The sequence below is a fragment of the Neurospora crassa genome, linkage group VI (assembly GCF_000182925.2).
Source record: "Neurospora crassa OR74A linkage group VI, whole genome shotgun sequence".
NCBI lineage: Eukaryota > Fungi > Ascomycota > Sordariomycetes > Sordariales > Sordariaceae > Neurospora > Neurospora crassa.
In genome coordinates, this window is record NC_026506.1 from 2243664 (window position 1) to 2267755 (window position 24092).

At 53.0% G+C, this 24092-nt stretch overlaps 7 protein-coding genes across 8 annotated transcripts; 4 read left to right on the forward strand and 3 right to left on the reverse strand.

Moving 5' to 3' along the window:
* Positions 1 to 1655: 1655 nt before the first annotated feature.
* Positions 1656 to 2995, forward strand: NCU03960 (hypothetical protein). The gene is made up of 2 exons (XM_952506.2): positions 1656 to 2356; positions 2424 to 2995. Exons 1-2 carry the CDS (start codon positions 2176 to 2178, stop codon positions 2711 to 2713), a joined length of 471 nt encoding a protein of 156 aa, XP_957599.1. The 5' UTR covers positions 1656 to 2175; the 3' UTR covers positions 2714 to 2995.
* NCU03961 (WD repeat protein) lies at positions 2569 to 5088 on the reverse strand. The gene is made up of 2 exons (XM_952507.2): positions 4950 to 5088; positions 2569 to 4889 (listed from the first exon to the last, which is right to left on the reverse strand). Exons 1-2 carry the CDS (start codon positions 4979 to 4981, stop codon positions 2984 to 2986), a joined length of 1938 nt encoding a protein of 645 aa, XP_957600.1. The 5' UTR covers positions 4982 to 5088; the 3' UTR covers positions 2569 to 2983.
* A 465-nt stretch (positions 5089 to 5553) lies between these two features.
* Positions 5554 to 11076, forward strand: NCU03962 (hypothetical protein). Its single transcript, XM_952508.2, has 2 exons — positions 5554 to 6141; positions 6215 to 11076. Exons 1-2 carry the CDS (start codon positions 6103 to 6105, stop codon positions 10802 to 10804), a joined length of 4629 nt encoding a protein of 1542 aa, XP_957601.2. The 5' UTR covers positions 5554 to 6102; the 3' UTR covers positions 10805 to 11076.
* Positions 11077 to 11226: 150 nt separating this feature from the next.
* nic-7 (nicotinic acid-7) lies at positions 11227 to 12699 on the reverse strand. Its single transcript, XM_952509.3, has 2 exons — positions 12500 to 12699; positions 11227 to 12350 (listed from the first exon to the last, which is right to left on the reverse strand). The coding sequence occupies exons 1-2, from the start codon at positions 12525 to 12527 to the stop codon at positions 11446 to 11448; spliced, it is 933 nt and encodes a 310-aa protein (XP_957602.1). The 5' UTR covers positions 12528 to 12699; the 3' UTR covers positions 11227 to 11445.
* Positions 12700 to 12981: 282 nt separating this feature from the next.
* NCU03964 (hypothetical protein) lies at positions 12982 to 16789 on the forward strand. The gene is made up of 2 exons (XM_952510.3): positions 12982 to 13520; positions 13573 to 16789. The coding sequence occupies exons 1-2, from the start codon at positions 13315 to 13317 to the stop codon at positions 16583 to 16585; spliced, it is 3219 nt and encodes a 1072-aa protein (XP_957603.1). The 5' UTR covers positions 12982 to 13314; the 3' UTR covers positions 16586 to 16789.
* Positions 16790 to 16792: 3 nt separating this feature from the next.
* Positions 16793 to 20231, reverse strand: NCU03965. 2 transcript variants are annotated; one of them, XM_011396590.1, is made up of 6 exons: positions 19504 to 20231; positions 18487 to 19330; positions 18043 to 18425; positions 17702 to 17987; positions 17394 to 17627; positions 16793 to 17304 (listed from the first exon to the last, which is right to left on the reverse strand). In XM_011396590.1, exons 1-6 carry the CDS (start codon positions 19506 to 19508, stop codon positions 17152 to 17154), a joined length of 1905 nt encoding a protein of 634 aa, XP_011394892.1. In that variant the 5' UTR covers positions 19509 to 20231; the 3' UTR covers positions 16793 to 17151. The 2 variants fall into 2 exon arrangements, with proteins under 2 accessions (XP_011394892.1, XP_011394891.1); XM_011396589.1 differs by having other exon boundaries at positions 16800 to 17304; positions 18487 to 19527.
* A 907-nt stretch (positions 20232 to 21138) lies between these two features.
* On the forward strand, positions 21139 to 24032 carry NCU03966 (mitochondrial Rho GTPase 1). The gene is made up of 2 exons (XM_952512.2): positions 21139 to 21342; positions 21468 to 24032. Exons 1-2 carry the CDS (start codon positions 21333 to 21335, stop codon positions 23345 to 23347), a joined length of 1890 nt encoding a protein of 629 aa, XP_957605.1. The 5' UTR covers positions 21139 to 21332; the 3' UTR covers positions 23348 to 24032.
* The last annotated feature ends 60 nt before the right edge of the window (positions 24033 to 24092 follow it).

The following is a 24092-nucleotide window of genomic DNA, read 5'->3' on the forward strand; positions in this document are numbered from 1 at the left end:
GACAGAACAGAAGCATAACATCACCTTATATACCTTCGCACTATCGAATGGCCCGTCCGTTTGTCTGGTAAGGATAGGTAGGTAGCGCAATAGAAGAGACATGAAAAAGAAAGTGAAAGTGACCATCACGGTCACAGTGACCAAGCCCACATGGTATTTATCAACCAACTTCATTTACACACACACACACACACACACACACAAAAGCACAAAGGAGACAGGATCATCATATCATGTTCACTTGTCGTTGGGAAAAAAAGAAAAAAATTGAAAAAAAAAATTGAAAAAAAAACCCCCATCCCATGTTCACCATATCACACTCACACCCCTGGACACTCCGGACGTCGTTGGATAGTGGACACTAGGTACGAGTAGTACAGCGGCAACCAAGCCGAAGCCCTTGTCCGATTGGTTAACGATGGCCGTCTGCAAGCGCCGGGAGTTGTGAGTCTTTAAGGGTTTCTGGCCAATCAGGACCTGGATTGGCTAGCGTACCTGGATTGTTTCAGGGCCGCCAGGGGGAAAGGATCACAGTGATGGGTTGGGAGTGGACGGCGCTAGTGCGGAGGCGGAATTGTTTGGGCGGACAGGGGCCATGGAGTTTTATGTGCTGGTACTATCTGGGCCTGACCTCTTTTCTGTGTTTTCTCTTCGTCAATGGACGTTGTTGTTGAATGAAATTGCCTATACACGTGAGACAGTGGAAGCAATGGCGGCGGTAAGGCGCAACGAGAACGGATACCTAAGTGAGGTCAAGTAATATCAAGACAGGCCGCTGGTCGCTGGATGATCACCTAGGTATGTAGTCGGGAAGGCGAGAAACCGTTCTTTGATGTAGTAATGGAAAGACAAAGTGCCGAATGCAACGGTCGGCGACTCGTTGATGGTGATATTTGAGTGAGACAGCATGACCATTGACCAGGTTCAACCAGGCACGCCCAGGCACAGTAAACGCAGGCGAACCTCGGCGTCACATAACGACAGACCCGGATAAATCGACTGTGTGCCCAGATATTTCGGCGGTGTGGGGCCATACAAACTGAGCACCAAGCCAAGCCAAGAAGCCAAGACCCTTGAACTTGGCAATTGGCATTAACTTTGCGCGTAGTCACCTACCCTTCCTCGCCTTCTATTAACGACAACTTAGAGCAACTAATTGGTATTGACTTTGGAGCTCCCGTTGTATTACTCTTTGGCTCTAGGAGTAGTACTTTCCAACGGGCTGTCTCCGACCTTGGCCTCGCGTTTGTCTCTATGCATCCTTAGCTTCAAATGCCTCATTTCCACCACCATCTCTTAGTCCTTCGAATTCTATCTCCCTCATCTTGAGAAGCAACTCAAGGCAAGCATCGCATTGTAAGAATGACCATAGCGAACGCTGGTGTAGTGTAGAGGTAGTTGAGCCGCTGGGATTCCATGACACCTCATTGGCTAGTTAGGTTCCACACCGCCGAAATATCTGGGCACACAGTCGATTTATCCGGGTCTATAACGACAGGTGAAGATTTCGTCCGCATTGAAAGATTGGGCATCGTCAGATCACAGTACCTTGCCTAGCGGGGAGAAGGGAGCGGGGGCATTGGGTCCTTTTAAGCATACACTAAGGTAGCTCCTCTAGGAGGCAACCACTCAAGGAAGCGGGAAGAAGAAGAGGGCCTAAGTCTACTCCATTAAGTACTGCTCACTGTCGAATCACGGTATCAACCATTAACATCGCACATATACCTCTTTTGGAAGTAGGAGTAGCCGCCGCGAGCCCACGAAGCAACACCGGCGTTTATACAAATTACATACCCACCTACCTACCAACCCCTACAACCACCTCTATTGCCTCCCAAACGCCCGCCTTTTTTTTTTTTTCCCTTTCTGGTCCTCCTCCTCTTTGATTGCGTTTCATATTTTTTATTCACTTTCCTCTTCCCACTGTCATATCATTCATCACCCGACTTTGACAGTCGCGCGTCGCATTCCTATCGGTCTCGACTTTTCATTGCTTGCCGTGCAACGCAACTGAGAATAAAGAAAAATAAAGTGGTCTCACCTCAGTTCATATCGACCTTTTCGACATCAGACCGACATCTCATAATCACGTCACTACGAGGCCGGGCCTGGTTTGGAACAAGAGACAGCAGTGGCAGTTATATAAAGGGAGGGGAACCCCCAGCAACTGCAGTCATGTCGTCAGACGCCAACTACGAGCCGGATGCGAACCCAGGAAGCGTCGGTGCTGGTCCAGACATGGGAGACAGTGGAAGTATCGCCGGTGCGGCCGGGACGTCATCAAACGACGTCGGGCTATCTCAAGGTGGTCTGATCGCCATCATTGTGGTTGTTTGTGTCGTCACCATCTTCGGTGGTAAGTCTTTCTCGCCCATCAGCAATACTGCACTGACCGGACATGATATTGACCCTCCCTCCAACAGTCGGTAGCGCAGTTCTCTTCTTCCTGGCAAAGAAAAATGAGTGGAAGGTCAGGGAGACCATTCGAAAGTCGGCAAAGAGGGTCGTCACGGCTTTGACCCCACGACGCAGCGAGTTCCCCAGATCGGTCAAGGGATCTTTCCGATCAACCAGATCCCAACATAAAGGCCGTGTAAGGATCGATGATGTGCCACCCACCCCGCGCATCAAACCCGAGCATCTGGATTTGGAAAAGGGCATGGGGAAGCCGGAGAAGTCAGGAAAGACACGCATCAACTTCAGTCGGAAGTGAGCCGGTGTGGCGCAAGAGAAAATCAGACAGCACGAGTTGAGATATAATGAACCATTTGATGACGAAAATGGCAAGCTTGGGGTATATTTTGGGTATCGCTGGTCGCGCGAGCCTATTGCTTTGCGACTCGTATTCGGAAAGAAATGTGTGCCGTGGACGGCAATGATGTTCTTGGCCGGTTCACCACGGCCTGGAGGAGTTGACATGAAAGATACCATGACTTTTTCACATGTATAGTATATAGGGTTGGACCAATAAGCTTCTGGCGTTTTACAGTCGTCTAAAGGTGTTCGTGCTTGCACTTCGCCTCCCATCATGTCTCTTCCGTGTTGGTGCAGCCTCGGGTTCAGCCTGCTTCTTCTTCTTGGACTCGGGCACGAACGTAATCTTCTGCTCTCCGACCACGTCCGTTCGGGTCTTAGTGACGCGCCCGGTCCTTGGAGCTCTTTGGCCGAATGCCGTATCCTTCGCCTTGCCGCCCGCAATCTTGGACGACGAGACCTGCATGACCACGTCATCCTTGCTCTTCTTGCTCTTCTTTTTCTTGCTTTCGACCTCGCTTTCCGGATCGCTCTCATCGTCACTGTTGCTGGTAACTGAAGAGTCGTCCTTGACATGCTGTACTGCGACATCTTGTCCGCCAACCTGGGTGCTGGGGTTGAGGGCTCTGAACTCCCTGGACGTCTCATCGACCTTGAACTCCTCATCCTCGAACAGCTTGCCGAAACGAGAATCGCCCAAGACGCCAGCGGCAATCTTCTTCTTGTCGGAACGATCAACAATCTTGTCAACCAGCTTCTGGTTGACCTTGACCTTCTTGACACCTCTGATACGGCTCTCGCGAGCCTTCTCAACCTTCTCCTTGACGCGCTTGGCCCGCTCCTCTTCCCAGACATACGGATTGGCAATGAGACGAGCCTGGTCGTACAACTTGGAATGTACAAAGTAACCGTGCATATAAGGACGCAACAGGTTGGTCTTGCCAACCAAGTGAGCCAAGCTGAGCTGCTTGAGTTCGGGTATCGTAAGGAACTTGTAGTTGTCGTATGTGTCGACACGCTTCTCGTTCTCCATTTCGTGGACCATGTTGTCGAGGAAATGGCACCACCTGGGAGCCAGGCCAAGGTTGGGAATAAAGAAACTGTGCATCTGCTTGCCCTCGTTTGCCGTCAATAGCATGCCGGAATCGGGGACATGCGCCACATGATTAATGTCAACGGTCGGCTCGATTGAGGTCCAGAGGTCGCCACTCTGTTCGTCCCAGAGCTTGATGATTCTCTTATCGGCCGTGAGAAGCTTCTTTTCCTCGGTAGGAGTCGTCAAGTGGATGATGTTCTTGATGGGAAGACCCATGCCCTGGTCCTTCCGCATAAGCGGGCGAGGGTTTCTCAGATCGAAAACTTGAACAATACCCGTGCCTGTTCCGAGCGCAAGAGAGAGACCGTCTCTGCTGTAATCCAACGCAGTGATTTCGCCCTCTTGGCCGCCCAATACAGCAACGCGGTTCCTGCTACGGGGATCGTAGAACTCGACTGTGCCGACGGTCGTTCCGAAGGCGCAAAGACCGTGTGTGGACTCGGCGACGGCCGCGACATTAACAGCTCCGACGTTGATGCTTCCCTGAAGACCAGCACCGGGCTCATCTTCACCCACATCCACCTGCCATGGCCTCAGGAACTGGCCGCGCTCCAGATCGAGGCGGAAAACCTCGCCCATACCAGAACCATCCGCACTCAAACCGACAGAGGGAATGAGCACTTCTGTACTTTGACGGAGATATGCAAGGTCTCTGCCGAAGCGCGGGAGTCTGACTTCGTAGTGACATCCCATGGGGGTATGGAATTCGATCGAACGGTCGGATTGGAGGTGTACGCTCTTGGTGTAATCTTGGCTGAGCATAATGAAGGTGGTGTTTTCGGATTTGGTGTGGCGAGCGAAAGACAGCGACAGTTCCTGTGTGTTGTGGACGTGGAACTGGGGCTTGTAGGTACCGGAGCTCATGATCCAGTTGCCATCTTCACTGACACGGACGCAGTTGCTGGCCTCCTCGAAGTCGAAGTTCTGGAGGAGCTCGAAGTTGTTGAGTTCTTCGGGCTCGTACTTGGCCGATCTCTTTCTGCGGCGGGCAAGCCATTCTGGAAGGGGTCTCGCAGTCGACGGCCCAGATACGGTGTATCTGCGATGATGGTTAGCATTTCACAGCGGATCTCTCTTTTCCAATGGCAAATAGACGTACACTGGCACCGCGCCGGGATTTGTCAATTTCATGATGGGTGGTTTTGTTGGTGATGAGGGATGGGGCAAGGATGGAAGATGTTGAGAAAGCAGAGAAAGCTTCAACTGCTACTATCTGCTGAATGGGAAGTTTTGGAGAACAACCCTAACCCGTATCTGAACTTTTTGCGGCAGAAAATCTGCAAAAAGTTCAGAGAAGTGCCATGGTCGCCAAATAAGGAAGGCGGAGAGCCACCGGCGATAAAGCGAAAGGTAGTAGGGCGATAAGGCGGCTTGAAGAGGAAGCGGGACGGGAGGACTGCCCGTGGTGGACCTTTGAATTCTGGTAGGCGGGCGTCGCCGTCAGCAGGTCATTGCAGTACCTAGGCCGGGTGCCTCTAGGTAGGTGAGGTGGCAGGCCTGGATTGTGCTTGGCAGCAGGGTCCTTTCAGCTGTGGATACCTCTAGAGGTAGTGTGGGTCCTCCCCCGTCGCTGATCCGAACCTAACTGCCTGCGTGGCTGTTCGCCTGTCGCATCGGCGGGCAGGGCATCCCGCCGACCTGGAACCCAACTGACTGCAATGGACTTTACTGGACCGAATTCCTTTTGATTCGAGTCGGCCACCTCGATGGCGGCTGTGAAGTCACGATTACTGCCCGCCGTCACCGTATTCGTTACTACCACCGGACCGCCAACTACCTACCTACCTGAACCGATGTCCACCATCCTTCAGTCCCACGACACTAACCTACAGTAATATCGCATCCCGTCATCCCATCGCATCCCCCTCCCGCCTTACAGCTCCTCACTCCGTCCCATCTCCCAGGTCCCGAACCCGCAAATGACCTCGTGGGCGCATGGTCGGTGATCCGCGACGGTTCGCGCTGTATGGACAGGGGCCTTGCTGCCATGGAGTCCAGCATCCCAACGACGTACAGCTCAAGACAACTACCGAGTTCATCATCCATGCTGTTTGAAGTTCGGCTTCCACAGCTTCCACTTCTGAGCGTCGCCACAGTAGACTTTCATCCCAACACGCCATCACACCGTCCCTCAGGCCGCCGTCGCCGGCCTACATGCGCCCTCATCCCACTCCGCTAACACGCCTTCGCGCCCGGTGCATGGTCACTACGACTTCTGCGACTCCGCCTCCAAAGGCATCTCTATTTCAGATATGGACACTGGCGACTATGATACCAATACCTTGCTAATTGTATGCTGGCCTGTCCCGTCCTCGGACCACCGCCTCCCACTCCCCCCCCCTAACTCACGCGTCTCTCCTGCAGAATAATCTTTCCGCCATTTCTTTTCGCGTTTACGAACCCGTTGCCGCCAACACAGCCTCTTACACCTTCCAGCCACAAGTCGTCGAGGATGCCTTGCGCCGGGATGGCCACCTCGTCCACGTCGATACCACCCGGCGATGTATATGGGTCTTTTACTTGACAACCAAGGATGGCTCCATGTTGGGACCCGAGGAGCGAGGGCTCACCGCCAAGATGGAGGTCTGCGGTTACTCGTTAGGCTTGTCTGGAGAAGGCGGCTTTGAACCCAGTAGCTTGTTCAGAAGCAGACAGCTTGGGACAAACTCTCTCAACACTCCAAACAGCTCGTCCTCTGCCGGTTCCGTTGTTGACGCTGCATTCCGGAATCCGCAGGCCTCTGCCTTTCCTACCGCAGCAGGTGTCATGCCCGGCGCTCCAGTTATGGATAACAAGGGCGCGTCGCACATACTTTCGGACTCGGATCGCTTCGCCCATGTGCCATTAAAGGAAAAATACGACTTCTTCATTACTGCGACCCTGGCATCTCTGTCCTCTTCGTTGTGCCACACGATAGGAGCCATTCCGCTGGACCATAGGTCGATATTGCTCCCCTCTCAAGCATACTACTTGGATGAGTTCATCCTAGGCCCGAAGCCGCAAAGCTGTGCCCTTGGTACTTTTCGCGTCTATCTTACATCGACCGGGACACTCGTCATTTCTCTTTCCGTCTCTTTGCTTGAGGGATTGGCATCTTTTGCGGAGCTGGCGCGGTCAAACATGCTCCCATCAAACCCAGTGGTGCTTGCTGCTCCTCTTGGAGCATTCGGTTTCATGCTGAACCCAGTGGATGGGGACATGTATGGACTTGATAGCGGCTATGGCCATTCGCCAGACACCCAAATCAGTCGTCTAAAGCCGGATCCAACCGATAGGCTCTCACAATGGAAGGCAACGTGTTGCAAAGTACTCCAAATGCGTGGTATATCGCCTTCGCTGATCAATGGCTGCTCCTGGTTCAATGTTCACTTCCTGCAGCGAAAACCATACGAACACAGGCAAGACGCCAAGAGACCTCCTTTGACGAACCCACCTCAGATCGCGGCTTGGCCATCGGTGCTTTGCTTTAGAAAACCGAGGATCGATGCTGGCGCTGATAGCCGTTCATCCAAGGCACTGGTGGCGAGCGCATCCGAATCGCTAGATCCGGTAGATGACGCGAGGCAATGGTGCCAAGGATTTCCTGAGCGAGAAGAGACGATCGCAAAGCGAAAGAAGGAAAGAGACGAGAGGGAGGCGCTAGCAGCCGTGTCTCGCAGTATTGCTGACGCTGATTCAAAGAACAACCAGATTAGTGCTGCGTCGCCTATGGCGTTGCGCCGGCCGAGCAACGGTGGGGCCATAGCCGCTTCCAGTGCAATGTACCCGACACCTCCGGATGGAATTCAACCATTAGGCATGGCTGCCTCTGCCGAGACAGGCTTCGCTGCCAGTCCTGCAAACCAGCCCCAGCATAACGCGATGGCTGGCATAGATACTGTGATGAAGAACAACGCCCCCCATACGGAGAACTTTGGCAATGGCTGGGAAGGCGGCGACAACAAGCGGGAGCAGCAGGCTGGGAATCTATTGGAGGGTGACAATATGTTCGGCGATCTCGGGGAAGACATGTTCGAAGGCAACGAGCTTACCGATGCTGATTTCAACTTTTTCGACGAACAACTCAACGAACAGACCGAGGGTGTCGAGATGAATTTCAGTGCAATATCAGGACTGGGAACGACAACGGATTTGTCCGCTGATGCGGGTCAACCAACTAACTCAGCTCCCCAGACTAACAACAGAGTGGAAGATTACAAGACGATTCCGCAGCCAGCGCCTCCAGAATTCACCAAACCCGAGCTTAAACACGCACGCAGTACCCTCGCTGAAGGAAGTCGACAACAAGCAAATCAAGAGAGCTTCAATCGTAATTCCACGATAGGGATCAAAAGACCGCACAGCCCCTTTAACCGAGAGACTGTGTACAAGCGAATCAAGGCCTCACTTCTGTCGCCTCCGAAACCACGATCTCCTACTACAGCACTTTCTCAGCGACGAAAGAGCGAATTCGACAAGGTTGATTTCGACCCTTCACTATCCCTGGTCAACAAAAAGTACACCGAGAACGGCCCCTTCAATTACATGATTCCGGCCGTGCAAGAAATGCAAAAAACGCGATTAGAACTGCAAAATCCTCTATTGACGAGAGTCGAAAAACCTCCCAAGGAACCTCCAAGTAACTTTGGGGCTCTTCTAGCGAGGATAGCTCACGGGATTGGCGGTAGCTTGACAGGCCGCGACGAAGTTGCGTCAGAGACGGATGACTCTAGTTGGGCGTCTGATCCAGACGACTTGAGCGACGAGAGCAACTACGCACCCTCTCTCGCCAAGTCAGGAATTTCAAGGCGACGTCTGGACGACGATGTCCTCTCAACTGCTGCTTCTTTCAAAGACCTCGAAAGTGCTGTGGCAGATACACCTGCATATGGGTCGATTGATTTGGTTCGGTTATCTCACCCCGAGGTGCCCGAGTTTTCTATCGCCAAATATTTTGCAGATCCAGAGCCGGCACGGCTCCAGGTTTCTTTTTCTGATACGAATTTCATTACCATTGCTCAAATCCTTACCGAGCAAGTGGCGACCGGTTCGCTACAGATCGCTCCCAGAATCTTGAGCCGGAAGCCCCAGGATGTGCGCAGAACGTTGGCCAAAGCAGTGCGGTACTCCATGCAAGGGCTACGAAAGGCCCTGCCACGGTCACTAGCCGATGCGATTGAGTGTTCGCTCAAGCCATACGCAGATGTACAAGATGTGCCTTTGGTAGCACTGGCGCAGCCACAACGTATTCAAGCTAAGCCGATGGGTTCAGAAATGTCAACTCGAAACATCTACCCGATACCAACACCCCATATAGAAATCCGCCGCTATGAAACTCCCTTCTCGATGCTGCCAACAGCCATCAGTTTCTGGGAAAGTTTAGGCCTTAGTCCGGCAAAAGGCGCCAAGGATATTGTATCAGTTTGCTTGTTCCCTAACGTTGACGGCTTACGGGATAGCGCTTCTGCCTTTTTGCAGCGGATACGCAGTGTTTACGAATCCCTGAAGTTAGGGACGTTTGATATCCTCCCTACTGTCCCGGATCTCGAGGATGGGCTTCTATCATACTTCGCGACCCAACAACCAGCTGTTCGTGATGAATGGGCTGTGTCGCCGTTCAATGGGCCCATGAGTTGCCTCGCAAATGCACTAAAGAGTGTCCAGATGACGGAAAAGAACTACGTTGTCTTCTTTGTCTACCCAGATGATAGGCCAAATTCGGTCGTGGAATCATGCGCCGCCTTCCACGATCTCTACGAGCGCTACAAGCAGTGTATGGCAGACATCGGGAAGCCGGTCACGAGTGAGCTGGTCCTTCAGCTGGTTCCGCTTGACTGCATTGCGTCGGACACAACTGTGACGGTGATGTCTCCCGTCGATTACATGAAGCTGTGTCTTGAAACATACGATCGCTGCACGCTCTTTGGTGGGCCTATGCCAGCGCCCGCCATCGTTTTAGAGCCACAGGTTCTGCGAACGATCGACTTCAAGCTCAACACAAACCCGTCCCCGAATTTGCTCCAGGAGAACTCATGTATGCACGTTGCTTACGCGCAAAGCGTGGACGAGCGGTGGATTACTGCCGCCTGGACGGATTATCGAGGAACGAGGCAGATGACCACATCATATTGTCTCGGTCGGAGAGACAGGCCGCTCACCAGGTCTATAACCGAGATCATACAGCAGATATGGGAGGCCACCATGGACCATATTCACTTCGCACGGGTGCATTGGCGGGTCGTTGTCACCAAATGCAGCCCTATGGAACAGCAAGAGATCGAGTACTGGGCTAGCTTGCAACAATCCGAAACTTATGCGAACGTTAGCCTAACGCTTCTAACAGTCGACACCAACCCGTCGCTACAACTCATCCCGCCAGCGCAAAGAATACAGATCCCATCAGCTGCTCTTTCGTCAAACAGCCCCGCTTCCACACCCCAAGCCTCCGTTCTCTCACCCGACCAAAGCGGCCTGGGTCCACCAACCCCGATCGGGACCGGCTCGAGCAATAGCGCCAACGCCGCCACCGACAACAACAACAACAGCAACAACAACAACAACACCACCACCACCACTACCACCACCACCGACACTGACGCCGACTCAACGCTCGTCGACCAACTAGACATGACCTGGGCCGTCATTGCCGCCCACCGCCTCAACAACTCGACATCGCTCACCGAACTCAACCAGGCCCTCGCCAGCGGCTATCTCGTCAAGAGGGGCGGCCCAAAACTGGAGGACGTGCCCGTGACGATGGAGGTGAACGTGATCCACTGCGAGGGTATCAACATTCCGCAGCCGCATCAGTATCCGAGGGTGTACGAGCAGCTACTCAGGGAAATGTTGTCGCACTTTCGGGGGCTGGGGACGCTGGCGAGGGCGAGGGGTGTGGTGGATCGGGAGACGGATGTCAGGCCGTGGCACGTAGCGGTGGCGGAGAAGGCGGTTAGGGCGCTTTATCTGTTGATGTAAGATGTTTGGTTTGTTTGGCGGATGGGTGTGAGAGTGAAATTATTGAAAAGAATGGAGGGTGGAAAATGGCTGTCTTTTCGTAGGATACATTTGAATGTGTGGAGCTACGTTTGTGTACAAGGCATTGAGAATAGCAAGTCATATCCACGATAGCAGGTTGTCGTGGACGGGCGCATTTTAGAGGTTTTCCATGTTCGATTTATGGATAAGGTCGAAAGCGTATGGAGAAGAATTAGGTACATAGCAATTGTTGCAAAGCATTTCATTATGAATCCCCTTTGCGTTACTAGTCTTGTTGGTTGTGAGCAAGTCTCGATCAACAACTGCCTTGAACACGGTTTGATGTTCGCCCATGGCCGGTAGGCGATGCTGAAGATTCATGCTCTTACTGAGGAAAAGCGCAACGTACCTAGATATCACATGGGTGGGAACGTAAGGTTCGTTATAATATATCAACCAAAGGATATCTATGCCGCTATCTATTACACAACGCTAAGTCCACGCGCGTTTTTCCCAATCCTGAAAAGCCCTCCCATGTCTATAGCCCAATTCATGTCCCATCCCTATCATGGCAAATATCTCATGAAAGTCTTGTGCCTTTCCCCCCCCACCTTGCCACCTTCAAAACCCACATCACACACTTAGTTCTGCTCCCAAAACCCAGGGAAGAGGAACTCAACCCTCTTCATAGCCTCCGGATCACGGCCCTCGGGCTTGGTCATAAACTTGACCGCGCCCTGGGCACTACCCTGCCACTTCTTGGCCAGGACCAAATCGCTGTTATCCTGCTTAAGCAGCTCATCCAGCACCGCACCCACGAGGTGCTTGGCATTCTCGCCGTTGGCAGCCATGTACTTCATGACCATGGCGACATCCACATCCTCGCCCGCCTCGTCGCGCCAGCAGTCGTAATCGGTCGCCATGCAAATCATCTGATAGGCCAACTCGGCCTCTCTGGCAAGCTTGGCCTCGGGGAGCGCGGACATGTTGATGACGCTACCGCCCCACGAGCGATACATGTGGCTCTCGGCGCGGGTGCTGAACGCGGGTCCCTCCATGCAGATGATGGTTCCCTTGTTGTGCAGCACGACACCGTCACCCTTCATCGCAGACGCGCACTTCTCGACAACCTGCGCCAAGCCGGCGTCGAAAGGATCGGCGAAGCCAACGTGGCCTACCACGCCGCCCTCGTAGAAGGTGAAGGGGCGGATGCCCTTGGTCCGGTCGATGATCTGGTCGGGGATGACGAAATCCATGGGCTTGATCTCTTCTCTCAAAGAGCCGACGGCACTGAAGGCGATGATGGTGCGCACGCCGATGGAGCGCAGGGCGGCGATGTTGGCGCGCGCGGGAACCTCGTGGGGAGCCAGCTGGTGGTAGAGACCGTGACGAGCGAGGAAGGCGACGGCGTGTCCATTGTGCTCGAAGATCATGAGGGGAGAGGAGGGAGAGCCCCAGGGAGTGGTGGGGTTAAGGGCGGCAACGGGGACGTAGCCCTCGAGCTTGGAGAGGCCGGTACCGCCGATGACGGCGATGTGGACGGGACCTGGAAGGACAGTATTTTTAGCTGGTGTTCAACCTGGTTGTTCCTCCCTGAGCGCGTGGTAACACAAGGCAATTGGCGCTGAGAGCAACCATAATTTATGGTAATCAATCCATGGAGGGAACAGGAAGATGGCAATGACTTGGACTTACCATCGTAAGTGGTGGGAAGGTTCTCCATTTTGGCGATTGGTCCTATACTAAATACTATAGAAAGAAACGATGGAAAGAAACGCAGACAAAGACAAAACAGAGAGAAGATATGTACACTACACTAAGAAGACGCAATAAGATCCCCGCATTACCCTACCACCTCCCTGGTCGCTTTTAACGCTATAATCGCTTCGTCGTCCCGGCTGCCGTATCACCTATTCCAGTTTTTTTTTTTTCCTTCGGATGATAGGTACCCGACCCCTCGATGATGGCGATAAGATAAGGAATTGGTCCAGGGACGGCAGGGATGGATATGCGGGGGGGCCTTGAGTTGAGGCAATCGATGTGCCAGGGGTCAAATGTCTTATGCAAGCAGAAAGTCTTGGCGCTGCGGTTTGTCAGTTCGAAGATGCCTCTCCACTTTTGAAAATCCATTTGCGAACCACTTTGCCTGCCGCTGGCCAATGACCAGTGCTCTTTCCTCTGAACTTCAAGAGCTTCTTTCAAATTCACTTGAATTCACTTCTGAGCACCGAGCGAGTTGTGCTTGGGCCTTTTTTTCCATCTTGCAACGTCACTCTTTGGGCTTTGGTGTATTTGGCTGTTCTGTTGCTGCGAATATACTGACGTTTTCTTTCAACATCAATACGGTGTCGGCCCAATATATCAACATCTTGGTCGCTCACTATTCGAAAGAACCCTGGTCATCCAGGCGCTCGTAGCCCCAACAACGCCATTATCCAATACAGTTTTTTCAGCCACAAAAGTATAGTTGAAAGAAAGACAGAGTGTAAGCTCGTCGCCCGCACATCATCATGGCGACGCCTGCCGCTCCCGAGGGCGCTGCGCCAGCCGACCATCGCCCTGCTCTCACGGTCGAGGAGCTCTGCTTTGCCTCGGCCATGAGCTGCTTTGAGGGGTGGCTTAAAATGGATCCTGCTATCGGTCCTCGTACCATGTCCTACGTGACCAAGTTCATTTCCAGGACTTTGGAAAAGACACACAACTTGAAAGAAGTCCGGTAAGGAAATCCATGTCTCCTCCAAAGCTCATGACACTAACTGGTATCACAGAGAAACGCTGTCAAGAAGTGTGGAAGTATGGGTGTGGCTCACAAAGTCCTTCGCCGCCGCGCTTCCTAGTTTGACAACGCGGTCGATTGGTCCTCTGCAGAGCCTCAATGACCCCGAAAAGGGCATCACCCCCCAGGAGAGCACCGCTCTCATTACCAAAAACTACACGTCACTTAAAGAGGACCTGCAATTGTTGATCAAGTTGATGCACATTGCAAGGAACCTGCTGGTTGTCCCCGAACCAGAGATTCCCCAGGATCTGTGCGCTGCGGCCCAGTTTGACAAGATGCTCTACCAGACCATCACCCTCTGTGTCAACGTCACTAGCAAGGCCTACGATGGCGATATCTTGGAGGAGACTGCTCGCCACAAGCTCAGCGAGATTACCGAGCTGTATAAGAAACTCCTCATTACTTGTCTGCAGCAAGCCCACAACTGGATCGCCAAGAACGACAGGAACAAGATGTCATTTTGGTGTGCTGTTTTGTTCGACGACGAGTCTGGCGAGGAACAGCAGGATGCTGGTGCCCAGTTCGCCGACTTCCGCCCCGATGTCGCCAAGATGGAGGTCCACAACTGGATCGAGCGCAACTCTAGGATGTGCGACAAGGCTCGGCAATTACTGATTGATTACCAACGGAACTTGGGCTCTCGCGGATCCCCTCCTGGAAGTCTACCCGAAAATTCCGTCTTGTCGTGGAACTGGATGCCCCATGTTCGTCCGCGAGCCGACGATATCGGCGAAGAGACCAAGATCACGCCACAGTGGAAGGAGGACGAACAAGACAAGTTTGAACAAGACAGGCTTTACGGCCGCGTGTCAAGGGAAGTCGACACCTGGTGGCTCAAGGTGCGGGATCCCAACTACGACGAATGGATCATTTCGATGCCTTCGGTCGAAAAGGCTCACCAGCTTATTGAGGGTTGCAAGCTTAGCTCGCTAAACCGGTATCCTCATTCGTTTCGTAACGAGGACCAGGAGGGCTCAGTTCATTCCGCTGAGGATGTCCAGTTACCGGAGCATCAGGGCCCCGAGGGAGAAATTCGGGATGATCGCCACTACAACCTCCCGGACTACAATGACGACATGATCGAGGACGAGGATGCTGACGATGACGAGTCGTATGGTGAAGGCCCCATGAGCGGCTTGCTCACCGAAGTTCCCAACATTCTTGATCCCAAGCAAATCGAGGCACTTCACATGATTGTGAAATCCTGCATTCTCGATAGTGCAGGCATCTCACTCAGTCGGGCTGGTGAGAACTTGCAGAAGACGAGATGCAGAATGTTCCTGTCTCTCGAGTGCGGCAGGAGTCTGTTGCGTGAGATCTTGGTGTTCATTGCCGTGTGGGAAAAGAGTGAGCAGTCTCTCATTTTCCAGCTTACCACTCAAATTGTCGAAGCCATCCACCACAGTGCTTTGATCCCATTTGCGTGGCAGTCGTTGCGTATTCCCAAAGACATTATCTCGCCCGCCCAGACTGTTCTGCTTCGTCTGGTGAACAACATGTTCCGGACACGTCTTCAGGACCCGATACAGCCCGGTTCCAAGGGACATCTGCGGGATATCAAGCTCCTGCAGTTTCTTTACATCCAGTTCCGCACTCGCATAGTACCCGAGTGTACCGCTCTCATGCACCTCCAGGCGCAAATCCGCAATGAGACGTGCGATCCTGTCGACTTTCCTGTCGACAGCTGGGATATGGAAAGGGCCAAGGACGGTCTTCAGCAGTTCCTTGACCTGCTGATGACGGTGAATGAGCCCATCGAGTGGAGGACGTGTCTTATTCAATGGGAGGCCGTGTTCGATCTTCTTGTCCTCCTCAAGAGCCTTGAGTCTGCCGTGCCGAAGAAGCCCATGGTTGACCTCCCTGACCGCTCTGCTCACCGGCGCCCCCCTCCGCCTCACGACGATGACCGGGAGTCCCATGACTACGACAGCGCCGATCCGCCCCCGCCACCCCCTCCTCCCCCTATTCAGGAACATGCTCACAAGTTCCCCTGGGCTGGCATCAAGGGCCAAATCCTCCACATCATTGCTGGACTCCTGCAGCCAGAAGCGGGACGCAGTGGCCCCGGCAACCCCGTGGTTCAGAAGCAAATCCTCCAGCACAATGGCATCATCAGCTTGCTGAACTGCTGCGTTTACGACGATCATAACAGGTTCGCGCGCGAACGCGTGCAGATTTGCCTTAAGTGGCTCATGGACGGCTCTGCAGAGGCCAACAAGGTCTTGCACGACCTAGTAGCCGTCTCGCCACCACCCAACCTCCAGTCCGCACCCGACGCCAGCGGACTCACTCAGCCTGTCCCTCTTCGCGTCGACGGTATCGCCGGCGAGGTGAAGGTCCGCGTTAAGTCCAACAATGCTCCGCCCGGCTCCTCCCCCTCCTCATCTGCGCAGCAGCAGCAACAACACCACCCGTCGGCGGCCCATCAACAATATCCCCCCCGCCCGTCCAGCGCAGCTAGCAACGAGAGCGGGATCACCACCAATTCCAACACCAGCACCTCCAGCAGCACCCACGACCACGACCATCTTTCATCACAAGCAGCTCCTAGCGCCAGCAACAACAACAAGAACAACAACACCCACACCCACCAACCCCCGGCTCGCGTCCACGGCCCTGCCCCTCCTCCACCAACTCCTCCTTCCGCACTCACCCTTCCCTCCCTCGCCTCCCCTCTCATTTCCGTCTCCCCTTCGGACTACGAGCGTTTCACCAAGGCGTACATGAACGCGCTTCCGCCGCTGCACAGCGCCGCCACCGGTGTTCCCGGTGTCGGTGGACATCTGAACCATCCGATGATGCAGGCTGTCAGGAACCATGGCGGTAGACCGGAGGATCTGTTCAAGGATATCTTGACGCTGGCGGATGAGGCGGCGAGGTTGGCGATTGGTCAGCCGCCTTTTGTGTCGCCGAGTGGGTCGGGAATCGGAAGCGGAAGTGGAAGCGGAAGTGGGTCGAGACAGAGGGACGCCGAAGAGACGGAGGAGGAGGACTTTATGTGAGTTTGATGGTGCGGAAGGAAAATTGGTGTGACGAATGTGGCGTTTACTGGCTTGAGGGACTTGATAGTTTCGAATCTCAGGTAGCATTTGAAGGTGCATGCGGGTTTGTGTATTTACCATAGATCGGAAAAGGATAGGTTTACGGAAGGAACCATAGGAAAAGCAATTAGTCACAGATTCGTTATCAGATACTTGTGAACTCCGAGTTGATGCTCGTTGACTGCGCCAGTACGATTTGATGGTATCCAATAAGACCGCAGCTGACTACCATCTACCGACAATGTTTCCAAAAAAAGACGTCCCCTTTCCCTCATCGCTTGCTACAGATCTAATGTATATACAATGCACAAGAAGTGAATATTTGACACCTCCATCACTCACCCTCTTGAGTAACCCCAGAAAGAAAAAAAAAATGGCCAGTAGAATGCAAAACTTCTTGAACGTCTGAAATATTCCCAGGGAGAGACAAAAGGAAGGGGAAAAGATCAACAAAAGAGGATAAAAAAAAGGGCGATGACATCAACATATACCTTATTGCACCTGATAAGCACATGAAATCGTGTCTCCTAGTTATCATCTCCATGCTGGGACTGAGACGGCGTAGACAAGTCGTCTGACGGGCGATTCCATGTTCGGACATGACCAGACTTGCAACTTGTCACGATCGCGTCCTTGGTAAAGTCAAGCCAACAAAGCGGGTCGTCGTCAATTATTTTGCTCTGTGTAGTTTCCCATCGTTAGATTTCCCTCCCACACTGTAGTTGTGGACACAAAGAGGTAGCAGGAAACAAGAAAAGCAAGCACATACCAGAACAGGGGGTAACATGGCCGTTCTCGCCCTCGGCTCCACGGGATGCGGTTCGACCTTTTGCTCTAAAGTGGTGGTCGCAGGTTGTGTCTCCTCAGCAGCGCCCGCGTCTCCCGAACTCGACAGGTTCGAATCCGATCGCAGGCGATGACTAGTCGTCGTATTCTGCGTTTCGGCCCTTTGAAGAGATACGAAACGGGACGAGAAAGAGGATCCTCGCTGCCTTACTGATGCCTGTAATTGCACCCAAGAGATTAGCTATCAAGCAGGTCGAATTATCCAAGTTTGATGGAAAGTGGAAGGCTTACGGCTTTGGGCCGGTGCAACATGCCGACACTAAAATCCCACAGGCACAACCGACAGTCCTCGCCAACACTGCCAAAGCGGTAGTTCTTTCCGTCGCACTGCCAGGGGTCAAAAGCCACTGAGGTTACCCAAGAATGATGGCCTTGGCACCTGGCGATGAGGGCAGATTCAGAAATACACCAGATAGAAATGAGGTCATCCTGACCGCCGGTAAGGACATATTTGCCGTCGGGGGACCAGCAGACGCACATGAAGCCGCCATAATAAGAGTAGCAGAGGTCGATTAGCCTAGTAGGACGAAGTTAGCTTCGGGGAAGTCGGAATGCATTGCTGGAGTACTGACTCTTCCTTCAGATAGTCGATTATCCTCAACGTGCCGTCTTCTGAAACTACCGCGAGATGCCGGTGGTCGGGAGAGAAGGCGAATGCGTTGATACGATGGTTTGAAAGCTTCCACACAGCCACTGGATTCGTTTTCTGGTTTTTGGAGTGAACAGACTTGTGCACATGGATCTGGCTGGTGTAGTTGCAACCCTTAATGCCGTTAGGGACACCATGGCTGTCCCCGCTGGCACAAGTGGCGGCCTCGTCTTCCAGCGAGAACATAGCATCTTCTTTCTCCTTGTCGTACACGACTAATGTTCCATCCATGTGCGCTGCCAGAAAGAGGTTTTCTGATCCAGGGATCCATTGAATCGTGGATACCGGAGTCTTGTTGATGATGCCCTATTGCCCCTTGCGTCAGCTTGACAAATAGCCGAGCGTGTGCTGCTACGGGGGCAAATACCTTCTTGTTTAAACGAGTATACCGTTGTGATATTGGTTCCCACCAAATTATTTCGCCGGTAGAGAAGCCCATGATCACATCGATATGTGACGGATTCTTGGTTAACCTGTTGACATCGTGGCAGAGACAATGCGCTTTAGTAAAGAGAATTTTCGTCAAGTAGTCGGCCTTGGAGGCCGAAGAAAGGTCCAGCCATTGAAAGGCTCGGTTAATGTTGGCAAACGCAAAGAGGCCGTCTGCTGGTCGATCGTTTAACCTTTTGTGTAGAGATTCGTGGACGATAACCCGGGAGATAAACGAAGAGTTGCTTTTTGTCATACTGTTCTTTGGCTTCTTTCGTTTATTGTCCTTGTGGTTTGTTTGAGCTAAAAGTGTGTTTCCCTCGCCAAAAGCTGGCGTGCTGGAGAAGATGGCGCCGGCATCGCTGGAAGCGGCGCGAGCACCCTCGCTGCTCCCACGTACCCCGGAAGACGACCGGCTTTCATCTGGATGTTCTTGAATGCTCTGCTGCACTCCATATGCTCGAGAACCAACCCTAAATAAGCCTGGCGGTGGCGGGCGTACACCGAGGTTGACAATGGAAAGGCTCGTACCGGCAGTAGCAGGTTGGGGGGTGGTCGCGAGCGGATTCGGATTGATGACTGGAGCTTCGGATGGATGTGGTGGGGGGGTTGCAAGATGCAGGTCTTCCTTGAGAGTGTACAGGCCCTCTCCAACCAGGAATTGGTACTCGGGCCCTGAAGGGTGCGTCAGGATATTGTTGGTCTCTATCATGGGCGCAACATAGCCAGGGACGAGTCCGTATCCCGCCTGGCTTGGATACCTCGGCGGTGGAGGGAGGACACTATGGATGGAATAGGTAAAATCAGCCTGCATGCTCGGTGCTTCTTGTGTGCTGCGTCTGTACCGGCTACGTTTTTTTTGGGGTGGGGGTTTGTCCTTTTGTGGTATGTCCTTTGACTTGGGTATAGCAAGCACTGGCAGGTGGTGCGCGTATCTCTTAATCAGTTTGCTTACAACATGGCTGCTACTGCGGACTCCAGTTTGTCGGCTTGATGCGCTTTGTAGCGCTGGACTCGGTAATCTCGACAACAGCTATTCGCTGGGATAGCCTACACTAAAGAGGCGGCTGGGCGGACTTGGTGGATGCGGTTTGTCTTGCCGCACGCAGACGCAGAGTCCCAAACAGTAGTGTAGGTGGTCGGCAAACTGAGCTACAAAAGATCGAAGGCTCGAGAAGGGGTGGGCTTGGAATGGACGGGCGTGGGCGGTGGTGGTAGTGTCTTCGGCGAGTGACAAGTTCGGGAGGTTGAGAATCGAATCCGACTCGTTGTCGCAAGCGGGATGCCAAGATGGATGGAATGTGGCGGGCGGCGCTTGACGGGCAGTTTGCAAGCAGCCAGAACCTGGTAGCAGGAGGCCAAGACTGTGGAAGCTTCGTTCGACTGGGGAAAAGAGAGATAACGGAAGATAACAACAGTATCCAAGAAGTAGGTATGGGAAGTGGAGAGCTCGAGGTTGTAAATATGTACAGAAGGCGGATCAGGGCGGGAGATGATGGAGGACCTGAATGGATGAGTTGAAAGAAAGGAAGGAGAAGAGACGGACGATAGTCTCAGGCTGGAATTGAGTCCGGGGAAAGACACACCGAAGAATGCGGGATTGACGGCATTGTTCAAGGATGACTTGGGTACGCTGCAGTGACGCGCCAATACGCTATCAGCACGCACGACATGATGTTGGACTGGGACGGACAGGGGGCTTCTTTAGTCACATTTTGGATGCTTCAGAAGGCTGGGGAAGCGCGGGCGGGAGCCACTGGGACCCTTCGTTACTGGCCGGAAACCACGCGGGATGAATGGATCTCCGGAAAGTGTGGGGTAAATCGGCTGAATGAGACGACGACATCGTCCGGAGCCTCGGCGGCGGCCCGGACCTGTAATGCCCCGTTGGGTTGGGTGGCTGTCATCCCTTCTAGAAGCCTTGAGTTGTGCCAAACCAATGAATGGAACCACACCACTCACACGCTCTTCACTGTTACTATGTTTACTATGTACAACAGAAACACTCCAGCCTCTGAAACTTGCCGATAGAGTGCAGACAGGACTATGGGAGATGCATATACTATGTAAGGGTCGCCTGCAGATGCACGATTGGGGTAATTGGACTAACCTAACTGTGCCGGTGCTCATCGCGGTAGGCTCGGGAGAGAGATTCCATCACAATGAGTTCCTTCGTATCGTTCTGATCATGGGATCCTAGTTGGACTTCATAGCGCTCTTGCATCGGTAACCTTGGCATCCTCTGAGCTTCATGGTCCAGGTCACTCGTCCTGTCTCGCTCCCAGTCGCAATCGCAAATATACAATCCCACGTGCCAGAAATAGCGACAGCAAGTGGCTATGTAGCAGAAGCATTCCAACCCATACCTTGAACCTCACGATTGTGTATGTACACAACAATGTGTGGTTGTCCAGACAACTTGACTGAGCCAGGTGGGGAGATCTGGACCCACCGACCCCAATTCGCCCAACCAGCGCTCTTTCTGAGTGGTCAGTTGAGCAAACAAGATTCCCCACTTTGAGGAACCTCGACGACTCCTTGGCTTGAGCAACTTGGAGCTCGTTCGATTTCAACAAAACCATCCGACCACCTGCCCGCTTGCATAACTGACACTTGACACTGACACTCTTGCACGTTCAACCTGTCTTCCTTGGTTTTTTGAACCATCTATTCAACGAAACATTCCCATTCTCGTCACTGTGTAAATCAGTGCGCCGCGACTCTAGCTTATTGAGACGGCCCGTACAGATTATCATGGAATAGCAGCTCCGTGTCTACGCCACCATGTCTACTGGTACGATTCCAGCTACTCTCCCTTGATGTCCAGCGCGCAAGGTCGACGTTTCCAGCCTTGGGGGCTTTTCTGTTGTGCTTCGTATCGACACTACTCCTGACAAATGTTAACCTAACCCTTTGCAGCAGTTCGAATCTGCGTTTGCGGCGATGAGGGGACGGGCAAGTCCAGCTTGATTGCCTCTCTAGTCAAGGGCGTCTTCGTCGCCAACAAGATACAGGCCGTCCTGCCTCAAGTTACCATTCCCCCGACGACCGGAACACCCGAAAATGTTACCACCACCATCGTTGATACATCCGCCCGCCCACAAGACCGAACCACCTTGCGCAAGGAGATTCGAAAGTCCAACGTTATCCTCCTGGTCTACTCCGATCATTACAGCTACGAACGCGTCGCTCTATTCTGGATGCCCTACTTCCGGTCATTGGGGGTCAATGTTCCGGTTGTACTATGCGCCAACAAGTCGGACCTTGTTAGTGATGGAAATGCTGCGCAGGTGGCCGAGGAAGAGATGCTTCCTGTAATGGCTGAATTCAGGGAGATCGATTCGTGCATTAGGACGAGCGCAAAGGAGCAGAAGAACGTAATTGAGGTCTTCTATCTATGTCAGAAGGCCGTTACCCATCCAATTGCCCCCTTGTTCGACTACAAGGAAGGCCAGCTAAAGCCCGCCTGCGTCGATGCGTTGAGGAGGATATTCTTCCTGTCCGACAAGGACCAGGATGGGTACCTGAACGATCAAGAAATGCAGGATTTCCAACAAAAGTCTTTTGACAAGCCGCTTTCACAAGAAGACCTCGACAACATCAAGCTGACAGTCAGCAAGTCAGTGCCAAGCTCTAGCACTGACAAGGGTTTGGATCTCCGAGGGTTTCTGCAACTGAACAAGCTATATGCAGAAAAGGGGCGGCACGAGACGATCTGGATCATTCTTCGGAAATATCACTACACAGACAGTTTGAGTTTGGAGGACAGTTTCCTACACCCACGATTCGACGTTCCCGATTATGCGTCCGCAGAACTCAGTCCAGCGGGATACCGGTTCTTCATGGATCTTTTCTTGACTTTTGACAAGGACAACGATGGAGGCCTCAACGACCGGGAACTTGCTGCCTTGTTCGCGCCCACTCCAGGACTCCCACACTCTTGGGCTGAGACTTCGTTCCCCTCCACCACCGTCCGGAACGAGGCTGGGCACATCACTCTCCAAGGGTGGCTCGCCCAGTGGAGCATGACTACCTTCCTAGAACCTAAGACAACCCTCGAGTATCTAGCATACCTAGGATTCGAGACACCAAACGCCCGCGAGACGACAACAGCCGCCCTCAAAATCACAAAACCTCGGAAGCGAAGACGTCGGCCCGGGCGCGTCGACCGCAACGTAGTCCTCTGCTACATTCTCGGCTCCTCCGGCGCCGGCAAATCCTCCCTCTTAGACGTGTTCCTCAACCGGCCCTTCGACACGCTCTACCACCCCACCATCAAGCCCAGACAGGCCGTCAACAGCGTCGAGCTCCAGGGCGGCAAGCAGTGCTATCTGATCCTCGAAGAACTCGGCGAGCTGGAGCCGGCCATCCTCGAGAACCAAGCCAAACTGGACGCCTGCGACCTCATCTGCTACGCCTACGACTCGTCCGAGCCCGACTCTTTCTCGCACATTGTCGAGCTCCGCAAGCGATACCCGCAGCTCGACGAGCTACCCGCCGTCTACACGGCCCTCAAGGCTGACCGCGACAAGACCACGCAGCGCAGCGAGCTGCAGCCAGACGCGTACACAGCCGCGCTCAACATGAGCGCGCCCTTGCACGTAAGTGTCACCTGGAATAGCATTAGCGAACTGTTTGTCGCGCTGGCGGAGGCGGCGACGAACCCCAGCACGGCGTTTCCCAGGAGCGAGGAACCGCCGGCGGATAGGGCCAGTCTGTACATGGCACTGGGAGCGACGGCGTGCGCGGCGCTAGCGGCGTTTATGATTTGGAGGAGGTCGACTTCGAATGCTGCGTAGATGGCAGTGCATCGAGCCGATTGATGATGTGTGACTTGGTTGCATGGGATGTGGCGCGACGTGGTTTCCTTGAATTTGTTACAGTCATGAACCGTGCCTGGGCAATTCTTCTCCGGTCCCTTTTTTTTTTTTTTTTTTTTTTTTTTTTTGTCTTTGGGTTTTGTTTTGTTTCGGGTTGCTGGTGGCATGTGGGCTGGCTGGTCGGTTGGTGGTGGTGTTCTATGAACACATACATAGCGCGTTGAATTGATTCATGATACCCTCTCCCCAACCAGATGCTTCCATATCTTATATCACTGGTTCGCCGCACTTACAATTTTTTCATGAATGACCCCAGCCTCGGTGTAATTTTCTTGTTCTTTCGAGGCATTCCTAATTTTGTACGGACTATTTTGCTGTTCTTTGGTTCGACAGAGAGGTCCTCAGTCGTAGCAGGAGAAAAAAAACGAGAACAAGCGATATTTGACCCCCTTCGTATACTGCCGTAGAAAGTGACATCAGTTGCAAGTCGATTGAACAGCTCATGGTCATCATCATCTTCAAGCGTAACCACCAACCTGTGAGCGAATTTGCCATAATGAATGGGAATGAGAGTTGCGAAAAGCAATTTGTAGACTGCAATTGTAACTTTGCAAACACAGAAGCATGAAATTCATATGGTATAATTCTATCCTGGACATGTTGCAACTCTGACCCTTTTGAAGGTATGGAGTGGAAAAGTAAAAAAAAAACAAAAAAAAAACAA

What these genes read in the sequence shown, in the direction of transcription:
- NCU03960 (XM_952506.2), top strand. Translation starts at nt 2,176, where the DNA reads ATGTCGTCAGACGCCAACTACGAGCCGGATGCGAACCCAGGAAGCGTC. An exon ending in TGTCGTCACCATCTTCGGTG is followed by an intron (nt 2,357 to 2,423) that starts GTAAGTCTTTCT and finishes TCCCTCCAACAG; the next exon opens with TCGGTAGCGCAGTTCTCTTC.
- NCU03961 (XM_952507.2), bottom strand. Translation starts at nt 4,981, where the DNA reads ATGAAATTGACAAATCCCGGCGCGGTGCCAGT. An exon ending in AATCCCGGCGCGGTGCCAGT is followed by an intron (nt 4,890 to 4,949) that starts GTACGTCTATTT and finishes CCATCATCGCAG; the next exon opens with ATACACCGTATCTGGGCCGT.
- NCU03962 (XM_952508.2), top strand. Translation starts at nt 6,103, where the DNA reads ATGGACACTGGCGACTATGATACCAATACCTTGCTAATT. An exon ending in ATACCAATACCTTGCTAATT is followed by an intron (nt 6,142 to 6,214) that starts GTATGCTGGCCT and finishes TCTCTCCTGCAG; the next exon opens with AATAATCTTTCCGCCATTTC.
- nic-7 (XM_952509.3), bottom strand. Translation starts at nt 12,527, where the DNA reads ATGGAGAACCTTCCCACCACTTACGATG. An exon ending in CCTTCCCACCACTTACGATG is followed by an intron (nt 12,351 to 12,499) that starts GTAAGTCCAAGT and finishes CTGTCCTTCCAG; the next exon opens with GTCCCGTCCACATCGCCGTC.
- NCU03964 (XM_952510.3), top strand. Translation starts at nt 13,315, where the DNA reads ATGGCGACGCCTGCCGCTCCCGAGGGCGCTGCGCCAGCCGACCATCGC. An exon ending in CACAACTTGAAAGAAGTCCG is followed by an intron (nt 13,521 to 13,572) that starts GTAAGGAAATCC and finishes CTGGTATCACAG; the next exon opens with AGAAACGCTGTCAAGAAGTG.
- NCU03965 (XM_011396589.1), bottom strand. Translation starts at nt 19,362, where the DNA reads ATGCAGGCTGATTTTACCTATTCCATCCATAGTGTCCTCCCTCCACCG. An exon ending in ATACTCGTTTAAACAAGAAG is followed by an intron (nt 18,426 to 18,486) that starts GTATTTGCCCCC and finishes AAGGGGCAATAG; the next exon opens with GGCATCATCAACAAGACTCC. An exon ending in ATCGACTATCTGAAGGAAGA is followed by an intron (nt 17,988 to 18,042) that starts GTCAGTACTCCA and finishes TCGTCCTACTAG; the next exon opens with GCTAATCGACCTCTGCTACT.